At 34.5% G+C, this 16,056-nt stretch overlaps 1 protein-coding gene across 1 annotated transcript; it reads right to left on the reverse strand.

The window, feature by feature from the left end:
• Window positions 1–564: 564 nt before the first annotated feature.
• On the reverse strand, window positions 565–5,114 carry LOC139866862 (U-box domain-containing protein 9-like). Its single transcript, XM_071855155.1, has 2 exons — window positions 4,769–5,114; window positions 565–1,630 (listed from the first exon to the last, which is right to left on the reverse strand). Exons 1-2 carry the CDS (start codon window positions 5,020–5,022, stop codon window positions 775–777), a joined length of 1,110 nt encoding a protein of 369 aa, XP_071711256.1. The 5' UTR covers window positions 5,023–5,114; the 3' UTR covers window positions 565–774.
• Between the last annotated feature and the right edge of the window lie 10,942 nt (window positions 5,115–16,056).

The following is a 16,056-nucleotide window of genomic DNA, read 5'->3' on the forward strand; positions in this document are numbered from 1 at the left end:
TAATGTATACATTAGGGCTATGTTTAGAAAAATTCAAATTGGGACCCATAATTAATTAAATGTACAAATATGCAAGTAAATAGTACAACTTAAATATACATATACCCACTATATTGTCCGTGCTGCTATCTGCTTGGTAATTCCAAACGTAGCTAACTTAACTGAACCTAACTAACCAACTCCAAACTTTAAAGCAAAAGTTTACAGAGTATATGTTGATGACCAAATATATTTAAATTTAAATCTCTAGTTATGGCTCAAATTAAATCAAGGCAAGCTTTATGAAATAATATTGGCCCCCTACATACTGACATAGACATCCACTATTAAAATCTTTAGTACTGATATACACTAAAGTCAGACTTAAATTATGCATGACAAGTGATAAAATTTGACTATTTATAGTCATTATCGACAAATAAATTAGACATGTCATCCACTCAATGTAACTTGTGGATATGGTCCTTAAAAACTATAGATACTAAACATATAGTTACTAAACTTGGCCATCACCTATTCTTCCAATTTCCTTGAAATTGAATAAACCTGAATCTGATAGATATGAATGATACAATCCAAACATGTACTAATAAATAGCTTGAAAGAGTACTACATTGTACATATGTTTAATACACACAAATTGATTACTTTTATCAACATTTACCAGTCACAAGTTACCCAAATAAACACCAAAGGGCCTGGACTGGCTTCCTTACTATATAAATTTTAATCTTAAAAACACCATAACATAACTTATTCATCGATCAAAATCGATTATTTTAACGAAACTTGTGAAGCACAGTTACTAGTTATTGGTAGATGATCAGATGGAGTAACAAGAGCCCTTTTTTGTATATGTCTTAAACTCTGTTCCATACTAACTTGCACCATATCCGCTAACATTTTCTTTGCGTTTCCACATTGTTCGTCCCCTTGAATTTGCGATATAATATCGCTCACAATATTATCAAGCGTATCAGGCTCAAGTTCTGATCTTGGGTACGGTGATTCACGTAATAAACGTAAAAGCGTGTGGGATTTCGTTTGAGCGTTTGGGGTGCCTTGAACCGTGAGCTCCAAAAGCCCCGGCATCACACCTTCTTTAAGTATTGGTTCCCTATACCTACACCTGTCACTTTGACACATTGTTAAAAGGATCCCTACTGCGTGTTCCCGGTTTTGGGGGGACCCACGTTCGAGAACCTCCACAATTGCAAGCACACCCCCTTCTTCTGACGTTAAAGAGACTCGTCCTTGTTCGAAACTAACTAGAGTTTCAACAAGAGCTGTACATCTTTCAGATATTTTTGACGATTTTTTTGAACTGTTAAGAACGTCGATTAAATAAGGAATTGGGTCGGATTTAAGGATGGGAAAAAGATTATCTTTTTCGGATGATAAATTGGAAAGTGCCATAACAGCGTCCATTTTGGCTTGAGGTGTGCCCTGATCAAGAACATCGACAAGAAATGGGATTGCGCCTGATGCACCGATTATTGATCTTTTTACAGGTGATGCAGATAGTGTGGCTAATGCTGCCGTTGCGTGCTCTTGCATATTCAAATGACCTGTTTTAAATAATTCGATAATTGGTTCCAATGCGCCTGCGTCCACAATACTAATCTTGTTTCTGTAGAATAAACATTATCAATAAAGGTATTGTTAAAAGCATAAGAATCATATTTTAGATTTTAGATAGGAACCGTATATTTTAAATGGCAATTTATGAAGGATTAATGTGGAAGGTACAACATATAACTATATGACCAAATTCATTTGAGCCTTCGAGGTCACACACATATACACCGAGACGTCAAATAAAATATATATATATTGTGTATATATTACTCAAGTAACAAAACAATAAATCGAAATTAATTCATTTACTATTCATATGAATAGTAAATGAAACGAAATTAATTAATTTACTATTCACATGAAAGCGAAATTATTAATTATAAGTTACATAAACTACCCTTAAAGTATTTGAGAAATACGACTTTATCGTTTAATGAATTTATACTCGTATCTTATTTCTATTTCAATATTTTTTTTAAAAAGTTGTTTGTCTTATAAAGGAAAATATATCTGTGATCCAGATTCATTGATACGTTTTACTTTACTTCATATTATATATATGGTCTTTTGCCTTTATGAAAAGGAATGAGAGAATTGAAAAGGGTGAACAAAGAAAAACTAAACACAAGATCAATTTACAATTTACATTCTCCTTTTGATTCCTTTGAAGTTTAAAGAGACTGTATACGGAGTATAAGTTTTATATTATTAATATAATTTGATTATATTAATAAGTTATTTGAGTTTGGACTAGCATCCATTGGCATTATTTGAAGTGTAGTGTGGACTATCCTAAGAGACGGTCATATTTTTGATCGTAGGTTTCTCTCCTTCAATCAGTTTCTTCAAGAAAGGTTTCTCTCCTTCAATAAGTTTCTTCAAAAAAGGTATATCGTTTACTCATCTTGTGATTTATATTCATGACAATTATTTTGGTGTAACTGGATCTCATTGGGATAAATTAATCGTGTGCATGTTTCATTAAATATATGAATATTTAATCTTGTAAATGTTTTTATGAAATAATAAAAAATTATTATTTTAACTATTCGTTGCGTTAATCTGAATTATTAAAAATACACACGGTTTTCCAACAATTTACTAATCTTGTTTCTGTAGGATAAACATTATCAATAAAGGTATTGTTAAAAGCAAAAGAATCATATTTTAGATCGGAACCATATATTTTAAATGGCAATAAGAATGAAATCTAAAGTAAGTTTGATAAAACCTTTGTAATGCAGTATTAAAGTATTAACATTGTAGGTCACAGTTGATATTAATTTCCCCTAATCTATTTAATTTAATTAATTGTATACCTCACACTATTAAAGTATTAACAGATTCTGTTTTCATGTGATGCGATAGTTAGCTTGAATAAGAAGATGAAACACCAAGAGAAAAAGAAAAACCATCTTCTTATTAAAAGTACACACAGTTTTCCAACAATTTACTAATCTTGTTTCTGTAGGATAAACATTATCAATAAAGGTATTGTTAAAAGCAAAAGAATCATATTTTAGATCGGAACCATATATTTTAAATGGCAATAAGAATGAAATCTAAAGTAAGTTTGATAAAACCTTTGTAATGCAGTATTAAAGTATTAACATTGTAGGTCACAGTTGATATTAATTTCCCCTAATCTATTTAATTTAATTAATTGTATACCTCACACTATTAAAGTATTAACAGATTCTGTTTTCATGTGATGCGATAGTTAGCTTGAATAAGAAGATGAAACACCAAGAGAAAAAGAAAAACCATAAAAGGAAAAAAGAGAGAAAGAAAGAGTGGCATGTGAGTAATAAGAGCATAAAAACAATCACCCCACCAGACAAAACTTAACCTTATCTATATCATAAAAGCATCAGATGCTATGCCTAATTGAAAAGCTTTGATTGTATGAAACATGGGATACAATATTTTAGTGCAAGTCAAAGGTAATTTTATATGCTAGTAAGAAGTATGAGTTCCTGTAAATTTTATGCTTATGGTGATTCATACACAAACATTTTACTGCACATGGGCTTAAGGATACATCAATTATAGAAAATTGTCTTCCAAATGGCAAAATACAAAGCTTGAATATTAATTTTTCCTCAATTATGAAAAAAAAAAAAACTCAAAAGAAAAATATACATCTTGCTCTCCTATATTCTTGTATAAACCATCTCTCAAGCTCAACATATAGCTAAGGGGTTTTCGTTTTAACTTCAAACCTTACAAGCATCATATTTTAAATTTTTCCAGAAAATAAAATGATCATGAGATTACTAAGTTAACCAAGAAGTTAGAATTATTAATATTAAAAAATACATAAAAATACATCTTAATTATTTTGTTTAAAATGAAAATACGATCACACGCACTATACCTAATGGTATAGAGATCACTAACATATGCATATATCTTTAATCTCAAGAAATGATCTATGTGCACATGAAATCCTAGGAAGTAAAGTTGGACTGGCTAGCAAAATGAAAATGACATAAAACAGTCTCCAAATAACAATCAACTACCACAACTAATTATGAAGAATTTTCTAATATAACCTTAAAGGCTATACATAAAGTTTTAAAATATGCATTTTATGTTTGTACCTTCTAACTATTTTGTACCATTATCTATGCACAAATTTTTTTTCTTAACAATAACCCTTCGGACTATTATAAAAAAACTCTAATTATTATATTTCAAATTCAAATTTAGATCCAAACCCAAGAAGATTTTATATGTATTTTACATTAGTTATTAATTAATAACATTCAAATTAAACATATAACTAAATATTCTATATCGAAAAAAAAAACAATATTCCGTAACATATAACAACAAACAAAATAATTCAATCAATAATATAATCATGATTTTATCTTTATCTTTACTAGTCTTTACTAGTACGGAGTATTATTTTAAGAACTAAATTGAAACATTGATGAATCCGAGAAAAATATATGGAGTATGGACACAGAGCATCGAAAATGACATATAAGAGTTTGTTAATTTCTTTAAGAATACTATTATTAAATAATAATAATTCAATTTTAATCTCTAAATAATAATACGAATTTAAATTTATTATCCATGTTTGTATTTAGATACGATCCAAAATATTCAAAATAGTTGTACTTTTCTTGAGTAGAACAATAAATAAATTTGAAACAAATAAATTTTAATAACAACTTACGATTCATTTTGGACAGCAAGATTAAGAAGAGCAAGAAGAGCAGATGTTTTGGCATCAAGTGAAGGCGAGTGAAGCATCGAAACAAGAGGTGGTATTGCATCGGAAAACTGTCTCCGGCAATGTTGTGATGTTTTCGTGAGTTTACGTATATGTTTAGCGGCTGTGACTTTTGTCAAAACATCTTTATCATCGTTAAGGATCAAACAGAGGGTCTCACTGATTGTCGGAGTCCCGATATCTCCGGTAGACTCCATGTGGTGGAATTAGTAATGAAAAAGTCGAGTGTTTGGTTTTTGGTTTTATGAAGATTTAAAGTATAAGAGCGTTTTTATAAATAGAAAGAAATAAATATATACTCGTATAAATTAATAAAGATGTAAGGTGGAGAGTTAACGTGATGAGGAGTGCCTTGGCGTTAAGTAACGGTTATTTTCAACGGCTTTTATCCTTTGTAGCTTTTCCTTCTTTTTTTTAATGACATTTTAAAAAATAATCATTAACATGTATAAAATATTATACAAATCAATTATTTATTGCTTTCGGATGTAGAGTTGTATATAGTGATCAAGTCAAAATCAAGTTGAGTGCAAAAAAGGTGATGGCTCTAACCTTCGATCCTGGGATCTCGATTAGAGTTGAAGGGTGGATGATGGTGTTGTGATTGCTTGTCTTTTTCAAAGCGTCCAAAGTAGTCGATAGAATAAGTATTTGTCTTCCAAATTCCAGATTAGCCTTTCAAATGAGGCTTTAGCTTCCAATTTTTAGGTGCAGAAAGTGGCGGTTACCTCATAACTTCTATCTCACAACCGTCCACTTAAGGAATATTCCAGACTATGGCAGTTCGACTCAGCCCATCACAGCGTCAATTAAAGCCGTCAAATGAGGTGGAATGTCCTTTGACGCCCCTGACACCATTAACGGGGCGTCAAAATTTGACACAAAGGGGCGTCAGTAGGATATTTGATGGAAGAGAGAGGGAGCGTGAGATGTGGTACCAACCAATCACATGTTTTCTCAATTTATATTTATTATATAATTTATTTTTTTCCCACTCAAATTCCAATCAGATTTTACCACCCCACCCTCCAAATATTTGACACAAAAACTTGACATTTTGAGTTAACGGGGGTCAAATACAGTCACAGTCAAAAACCCACATTTTCACCAAAAAGTGCACAATCCGACTTTGACGTCACAGTCAGGGTTAGGAATAGTCTTATAGGCTAATGTGTACAACCCATGATCAAGCCTACGTGTGCTGAGCTGGAGCGAATATACCAGAAGCTTTAAATGACTTTTGACCGATTAATACACCACACTACAAGCTTGCGTGACGTATTATCTGCATGTCTGCAACATTATCCTCCAAAACAATGCTCCTTGTGAAATAAACATCACATCAATATCTATTACGAATAGTCCAATATAGGCGTCACGCGTAAGTCACGTGACAAAGCTTTGTCGGACGTACGTCATTAAGTCCCCCCAGTTTGATTGTTTAAATATGAAATTACACACAACCAAACTTTTGGTTAAAAAGACTTGAAAAGACCAGTAATGATTGCTAAAATGGTGCGGACGTCTGATGTGACTGTCATTTCCTCTTCCCCATGCATATGTCATCGTGACAGCTAATGATGCAACGAAAAACTTGGTAATTTTTTAATCAACGGTCATGAAATTATAAGCTTCTGCCACGCGTGTGGTCGAGATTTAAGCATATTGGGTCGGCCCATTTACTTATCCTATAAAAGGGGATTTAACCCTCGATTTAAACTTTTACCCTCAAATCTTCATCTTCTTCCTTCCTTTTCTGCAGATTTTACAAACAATCTTCGCTAACGATTCAAGGTCAGGCGTATTCTTCTTCAAACTTAAATAAAACAATTATTACGATTTCGAAGGCTAATGTTGTGTTCGAAAAGAGCACCGTCACTGCATGTGACATAATTACTATGGCTAAATTCTTGCCGAATATCATCCTAATTCGGTGACTGAGGAAGAGAGGGCAAATGATCTGCTGGAACTGAAAGTCGCCATTTATTCAAAATCCATAACCGTTGGCAATTTAAGACTTCCACCCATCAATTTTGTTATTGAGGTTTCAAAGTTTTATCAAATTGGGTTTTCCCAACTGCAACCACACGGATACCAGAAATGAATCATATTCGAAATGTTCTTTTGCGGTTAGATGAGGCATTGCAGTCTAAACGTCTTTAGGAAAACATTTAGATTGGCCGCCCGCCGGAAAGGGTTGGTATACCTTTGAAAAGAAATGAAACTCTTACGTTTCAAAGACATCGTCGTCACTCCATGATTATATAGTGACCCGAACTTTTCCATGTTTATATATATATTAAATGAAATTGTTATTTACATGATTAAGTGTTTCCAACATATTAAGCAATCAAACTTGTTAAGACTTGATTAATTGAAATAGGTTTCATATAGACAATTGACCACCCAAGTTGACCGGTGATTCACGAACGTTAAAACTTGTAAAAACTACATGATGACATATATATGGTTATATATATAGTTAACATGATATTATGATAAGTAAACATATCATTAAGTATATTAATAATGAACTACATATGTAAAAACAAGACTACTAACTTAATGATTTTGAAACGAGACATATATGTAACGATTATCGTTGTAACGAAATTTAATGTATATATATCATATTAAGAGATATTCGTACATCATAATATCATGATAATATAATAATTTAAAATCTCATTTTATATTATAAACATTGGGTTAATAACATTTAACAAGATCGTTAACCTAAAGGTTTCAAAACAACACTTACATGTAACGACTAACGATGATTTAACGACTAAGTTAAAATGTATATACATGTAGTATTTTAATATGTATTCATACACTTTTGAAAGACTTCAAGACACTTATCAAAATACTTCTACTTAACAAAAATGTTTACAATTACATCCTCGTTCAGTTTCATCAACAATTCTACTCGTATGCACCCGTATTCGTACTCGTACAATACACAGCTTTTAGATGTATGTACTATTTGATCAATCCTTAATTAATGATGTTGCTTAATTACGGATTGAGTGCAATAAGATTATAATGAAGGATGGGATGTTCGATGATTATTTTGGGCCCCGATGATCGTTTTTCACTTTAACTATCAAGTGATCAACCACCCCGACCCGGTCTTCGTTATCGATTAGCATGATTCACCTTAACTCAATGTAAGAAGTCCTTGGGCAAAGTCACAAGTGAAATCTACAAAGGCTTAGGCAAATGGCAGAGAATCAACAACCTATAAATGAGAGGCTAAGCTCCCTATTTATGGTATCCGTGATATCCGTGGTCTGCGAGATGCTCGGCTCTCCGCGAAAAGTCAGCGGATCAAACTGCAGTTTGGCATTTCAGCGAATACTTAACCGCAGTATTTATTTTCAGCGAATATGGCATAACTGTGCCTTATAATCCGCGTAGTTCTGTCCGTAGCTTTTTAGAAAATAAAATATACATATACAATGCTATGTATATGATCAAGTCCCCCCAGTTTATTATGATGCATTTTCGCGAAGCAAATGCATCATGATAAACTCTAAAAATAAAGAAGTGCATCTTTAAAATATCTCGCGAACTTTATTATATATTTTTTTACTGTCCATTTATTACCGTTGTTTTAATTAGGCGAAACGCGTAATTACAACGGTAACTTTCGCTATTCTGTCAAACCAGCTTATTTTAACGGCTAGATTTTTACCGCTTTACGCGTCACAGTAATTACAGCCGTTAAAATTCAATGATTACCTTTTCAACTTACTCGCCCTAATATCAATTATAAATAGCAGACAACGCCGCACAAAAACTTTACGCTTTCCTTTCCCAATTTCGCATTCAAATTCGTTGAATCATAATCGTACCGTGCAATTAATCAATTTCAATCTTTAATTTATTCAATTTTATCATCCAATTTATTTGCAAATGGCATCGTCTTCTTCAATGCACACTCCCGGAGGATATGTTTCCTACATGACGGAAGCAAAACTGCAAACTTTGCAAGAATGGTACCCACCACTTGCCCAATTCGTTCCTACCGTGCCTGCGGCAGAGCAGCGAGCCGATACTCCCCCTAAAGGGATGATATCCGTGTACGAGGTTACCATTTCTCAAGGCAACCTTCGATTTCCCCTTACCCGTTTTTTTCGCAGCGTTTGCGAATATTATAACATCGCTATGGCGCAGTTGCATCCTAACGCAATTAACAAGATTGTGCTATTTGAGATGTATTGCAACGCCATCAGCCAACCACCACTGCTAAATGTTTTTCGGATGTGCAATAGCCTGGTGCTATATGACGTTGGGTGGTTTTCTTTCCGCAGTAAACTTGGCGTAATGACTTCACCAAAAGATTCAATTGGGAATTGGCGCAGTTCCTTCTTCTATATTAACGATACCACATATGTGAATAGTAAAATACCGAAATCGTGGTGTACAGAGCTTAATCCCGACGTCAATGAGAGGCCTGTACTCGATGATCTTGAGAATGACACTCTCAAGATACTTAAAAACGCGGGTATATTTCTGCGACCTTACTCGAATGTACCACTGTACATTGGCAGAGTGTCGATTCAATGGCCGTAGAGCGACTATGATGCGCTTTTAGTTGACCAATCAAAAAACAGTATGCCGCTTAACTTTATCGCAATGTATCAATCGTACTTTCATTTTTCGCAATATTTTTGATTTGCATAACTTTACGCGCTTTTATTTTTTCAGCAGTTGCACTTGACCTTGTCATGAGGTCCGCTGATATAAGCAGGATTAGCCCTGCCCGTCGCCTAAAAAATGGCGACGGCAACATTATTCTTATTGATGAACCGATCATCAATACATGCTTTATTATTGGAGGTGAGGACCGCGGTAAGCGCAAGGTTGCGGATACGACTCCCACTCCACGCAGGAAACGCCTGCGCACTCACTCTGAACAAGAAACAAGTAAGCAAATGCTATTTCGCAGTATTTATTTGATTACGCATTGTTTATATTGGCATGAACTTGCTATATTTGCTGATCTGTTTATAGCTATTCTTCCAGGGTCATCCGCTGAAGCTACACTGCTTTATAACATCAGAGGGAGAATCCCTACAGATGTTCTTAATGAACCTGGGAATGAAGATTTATCTCTTCCATCTGACGCAGAAGCGTCCAACGAGGAAGAAGAAAGAGAAACCACTACGGAAGAAACTGCCGCAGCAGATCGGGCGTTTAAGCTGTACCAAAAGCTTTATAAATTTGTTCCTGCAGAAACAAGGGAGCAATACCGCAAACTGTCTTATCCCGCAGCGGCCAGGCAACGACTGCATAATTGCTATAATGCAATTTATCTAACAGTCGATAGCATGGAGCGTTTTACTGAGATGTCAGACGAGTATGAGAAAGCAACTAAGGCTGCCAACGCCCAAGAGAGAAGGGCGCGAAAGGCTGAATCGCGGCTTGAAAAGGTGATGGAAGAGAACGCCCGACTTAAAAGAAGGGCAGAGGTTGCGGAACACGAGTTCACAGCTAGTCAAATATTTACCGACATTTGCGGATAAAGTGATGGACTCCGAGCCAGTCACTGAAAAATTTCAAACATATGCCCAAGCATCAAAGCTCTCCACTCGCTGCGAGTGGCACGATTTATTATGCCAACTTGGCGATCTTTCGCAACCTCTTCCCTCTGACATGGCGAAAGAAATTATCGCCACCGATGATGCTCGCGAAATACTTGAGAGGGCAAAGAAAGAGGTTGAGAAAATCAACATACCTGTTCTTGAGGAACTCAGTCAGCGGGAAGGCGTTACATTTGCAGATATCAAAGCATTAGAATTTTAGCTTTGCCTTAACTAATTTGCTTATTGAATGTATTTTCGCAATTACAACTTTCGTCTGTTGTAAGATTCCGCGTTGCATACGCGTTTAATATTAATTACTTTTTCGCAGTTCGCAGTTGCAACTTTTTTATTTTTATAGCGCTTTTACTTTAATTATTCATAATTCAGACTTGTCCATTGCAATTTCCGCATTCGTTATTGTGCACATAACAAAGCGTACTTTGTGCGAAACAATCTTTTAACATTATGAATCTTCTAAGTCCGACAAAACGATCCTTAGGTAAAATCTAGCATTGCGAAGCATCTAAGTGTTGGCAAGATCAAACACTTAGGAAAATTTATCCTTTCGCAATTTTTATTAACATAAGTGGGCAATTTCATCACTTGGCTTTTCTGCAAAATATTTCGCAATACAGTTATGTATTGATATATTATTTTAAGCAGGTCATGTTTAGTGAAAACAATGCCACCTTACTTAAAGCATCCGCAAAGCAAACATTAAATTAGTGTTTCAAAAAGATAAGTATTTGTATTCTGCGAAATAAACACTACGCGTGGCCACACGCAGTGTTTTCGCTGTTTAAAGAAACAAGTACTAACACTGAAATTAACTTCGCTTTATTCTTTATTAATTCGCATTACATTATTCAAATCATGAACATAACATGTCTCGCATTAATGGAATTTCAATACAATATTTTGTTAATCATTTTCGCACTAAGCAGGGTTAACTGAATGCCCTTCAACACACATATCCGCACTTGTCATAACCATAGCACATGAAGGCTTCATTTCCGCAGAAATCAGCGTGCCAATTCCCTTATTAGCAGAAAACTTTAGCATACCATGTATTGTAGATGGTATAGCGCCAAACATGCGCAAAGCTGTGCGGCCAAGTATCATATTGAACCGCGATTGATTCCGCATAATGTACAAATTCAATAAGGCTTGACGCCTTAGCGACTCATCGCTATCATCAACCAATTCCATTTGTAATTCCAATTGGCCAACAGGCCATGATGATTCTCCCGAAAAACCAGCCAATGAAACCGCAGTAGGTTTCATCAAAGCCTGAATTTGTGCGGGCAGCTTGAGAAAACATTGCTCGTACATGATATCTACACTGCTACCAGTGTCAACATGTACCTTCATGATTATAATGCCGGTATTATCAACACGACTTGAAATAACCACGGGCTTATCAACATCCGCATTCAAACGCGCTGAGGGAAATGTAATAGAGGGACATTTCCAGCTAACAATTTGCGCCGAAATTTGCAGCACTGACATTTCACCGTGCACTTCCACCACATTAATCACTTGTACCCCGCGCTGATTTTCTTTCTTATTTACCATCCGTACTCCCAAATTTTTCACCGCAGGAGCTTTCCACTCAACCGCGTTTGGGGCACTCGAACCATTAGCTTCAGCTGGCATAATGATCGCATTCGCAGTGCTGGATGAGTTCTGCGCCAACAAATGGTCCAACTTACCCTGTTCATACGCTTCCGCAATAAATTCCGCTAAATCTCTGCAGCGATTGGTGTCATGACCGTAATCGTCGTGAAAGACACAAAAATTTGATCTGTCACGAGTGCTGTTTTCTCCCAATGGCTGCGGATCAGGGAAAAACTTAGCAACTCGCTCTTGCAGTAAGATTTCTTTGGACATTTTTGTTAGCATCTGAATGATATTGAATGACTCATTATTCCACTTGCGCGTAGAATAGCGGTTATTACGGCCATATGAATTGTTATCGTTCTGACCTTGAAACCTGTCATTACGTTGATATCCACCGCCACCATTTTTTCGCGAAAAGCCTGGACCGCGATAGCTATCGCTGTTACCATCTCTGAAAGAGTCATTGTCATCTCGCCAACTTTTATCTCTACCCCAGCCACATGCAGGGGTAATACTGCTATCTTCTCCTCCGCAGATATAATCATAAGTTTCTTGTTGCACTTTTGCGAATGTCTGCAGGACATCTCTTCTTAATAGCCGCACAAGCGTAGGGTGTCGTTGTGGGTTGATAGCATGCAAGAAACCAGAAATTTTCTGATCTTCATTCAACCGCGGAATTTTCTGGCACTCATAAATATACCGCGTAAGTAGCGCACTTAGAGTCTCCTTGTTGCCTTGTTTAATATCGTGACACTCTATATGTGTCTTTTTCTGCGGTAATAAATTTTGAAACTGCAGCAAAAACTTTTCTCGCAGATCCACAAAGCCAACGATACTGCGAGATGGCAAGCTGTGAAACCATTCCCTTGCTGACCCCTGCAAGGCCATAGGAAACACTCTACATGTGACTGGTTCATCCCATTTGTAAGTGCTTACGACGCCCTCAAAACGTTGCAGAAAATCCAAGGGATCAGTGAGGCCTGAGTAAACTCCCAACGTCGCCGGCACAATCGGCGGAGAAACAATTGGATAGTCAGAAATGTGCTGGACAAATTTATCAGCAGCAGTGGTAATTTCTGATGCCTTTTTTGCGCGAATGTCTGTGTTATCTGTAGTGACCCGAACTTTTCCATGTTTATATATATTAATTGAGATTGATATTTACATGATTAAATGTTTCCAACATGTTAAGCAATCAAACTTGTTAAGACTTGATTAATTGAAATATGTTTCATATAGACAATTGACCACCCAAGTTGACCGGCAATTCACGAACGTTAAAACTTGTAAAAACGACATGATGATATATATATGGATATACATATGGTTAACATGAGATTATGATAAGTAAGTATCTCCATAATTATATTAACAATGAGTTATATACGTATAAACAAGACTACTAACTTAAGGATTTCGAAACGAGACATATATGTAACGATTATCGTTGTAACGACATTTAAATGTATATATATCATATTAAGATATATTAATATATCATAATATCATGATAATATAATAATTTAACATCTCATTAGATATAATAAACAATGAGTTAACAATATTAATTGAGATCGTTAACTTAAAGGTTTCAAAACAACACTTACATGTAACGACTAACGATGACTTAACGACTCCGTTAAAATGTATATACATGTAGTGTATTTAGATGTATTAAAATACTTTTGGAAGACTTCAAGACATATATCAAAACACTCATACTTAACGAAAATGGTTACAGTTACTTTCCCATTCTTTTCTTTCATCAAGAATTCTAGTCGTATTCTTACCCGTATTATACACAGCTTCAAAACGTACTTACTATGGGTATATACCAATAGGAACTAGCATGGGATTCCACTCTTGATTATGTCATGTATGACTAATCAATTTTAACTTCTACCATGAGCTAGTCAACTAACTAGAACTCCTTTTAACCCCACTCACCACTCACCAATTAACACTCATCATTCACTCCATTTCACTTCCAAATCTCTTTCTAATTCTCTCTCAACACACCCACACTATTATGAACGTATTTTTACAGTAGTTAATCATCATCTTCATCAAAAATCACTTCAAGAATCAAGCTATAATCATCATAGGAAGAACACTTCAAGAATACTTCAAAAATCCCTTCAAGTTTACTAATTTACTTCCAAGCTTTCTAATCCATTCCAAGTAATCATCTAAGATCAAGAAACCTTTGTTATATACAGTAGGTTATCTTTCTTATTCAAGGTAATATTCATATTCAAACTTTGATTCAATTTCTATAACTATAAACTATCTTAATTCGAGCAAAAATCTTACTTGAACTTGTTTTTGTGTCATGATCCTACTTCAAGAACTTTCAAGCCATCCAAGATCCTTTGAAGCTAGATAATTTCTTGTCACTTCCAGTAGGTTTACCTACTAAACTTGAGGTAGTAATGATGTTCATAACATCATTCGATTCATATATATAAAACTATCTTATTCGAAGGTTTAAACTCGTAATCACTAGAACATAGTTTAGTTAATTCTAAACTTGTTCGCAAACAAAAGTTAATCCTTCTAACTTGACTTTTAAAATTAACTAAACACATGTTCTATATCTATATGATATGCTAACTTAATGATTTAAAACCTGGAAACACGAAAAACACCGTAAAACCGGATTTACGCCGTCGTAGTAACACCGCGGGCTGTTTTGGGTTAGTTAATTAAAAACTATGATAAACTTTTATTTAAAAGTTTTTATTCTGAGAAAATGATTTTTATTATGAACATGAAACTATATCCAAAAATTATGGTTAAACTCAAAGTGGAAGTATGTTTTCTAAAATGGTCATCTAGACGTCGTTCTTTCGACTGAAATGACTACCTTTACAAAAACGACTTGTAACTTATTTTTCCGACTATAAACCTATACTTTTTATGTTTAGATTCATAAAATACAGTTCAATATGAAACCATAGCAATTTGATTCATTCAAAACGGATTTAAAATGAAGAAGTTATGGGTAAAACAAGATTGGATAATTTTTCTCATTTTAGCTACGTGAAAATTGGTAACAAATCTATTCCAACCATAACTTAATCAACTTGTATTGTATATTATGTAATCTTGAGATACCATAGACACGTATACAATGTTTCGACCTATCATGTCGACACATCTATATATATTTCGGAACAACCATAGACACTCTATATGTGAATGTTGGAGTTAGCTATACAGGGTTGAGGTTGATTCCAAAATATATATAGTTTGAGTTGTGATCAATACTGAGATACGTATACACTGGGTCGTGGATTGATTCAAGATAATATTTATTGATTTATTTCTGTACATCTAACTGTGGACAACTAGTTGTAGGTTACTAACGAGGACAGCTGACTTAATAAACTTAAAACATCAAAATATATTAAAAGTGTTGTAAATATATTTTGAACATACTTTAATATATATGTATATATTGTTATAGGTTCGTGAATCAACAGTGGCCAAGTCTTACTTCTCGACGAAGTAAAAATATGTGAAAGTGAGTTATAGTCCCACTTTTAAAATCTAATATTTTTGGGATGAGAATACATGCAGGTTTTATAAATGATTTACAAAATAGACACAAGTACGTGAAACTACATTCTATGGTTGAATTATCGAAATCGAATATGCCCCTTTTTATTAAGTCTGGTAATCTAAGAATTAGGGAACAGACACCCTAATTGACGCGAATCCTAAAGATAGATCTATTGGGCCTAACAAACCCCATCCAAAGTACCGGATGCTTTAGTACTTCGAAATTTATATCATATCCGAAGGGTGTCCCGGAATGATGGGGATATTCTTATATATGCATCTTGTTAATGTCGGTTACCAGGTGTTCACCATATGAATGATTTTTATCTCTATGTATGGGATGTGTATTGAAATATGAAATCTTGTGGTCTATTATTATGATTTGATATATATAGGTTAAACCTATAACTCACCAACATTTTTGTTGACGTTTTAAGCATGTTTATTCTCAGGTGA

Source organism: Rutidosis leptorrhynchoides, chromosome 9, assembly GCF_046630445.1.
Source record: "Rutidosis leptorrhynchoides isolate AG116_Rl617_1_P2 chromosome 9, CSIRO_AGI_Rlap_v1, whole genome shotgun sequence".
Lineage (NCBI taxonomy): Eukaryota > Viridiplantae > Streptophyta > Magnoliopsida > Asterales > Asteraceae > Rutidosis > Rutidosis leptorrhynchoides.

Excerpts from the sequence above, each read along its gene's own strand:
- LOC139866862 (XM_071855155.1), bottom strand. The coding sequence starts at position 5,022 with ATGGAGTCTACCGGAGATATCGGGACTCCGACAATCAGTGAGACCCTC. Across the intron at positions 1,631-4,768 it reads CTTGCTGTCCAAAATGAATC|AAACAAGATTAGTATTGTGG; the intron begins GTAAGTTGTTAT and ends TTTATTCTACAG.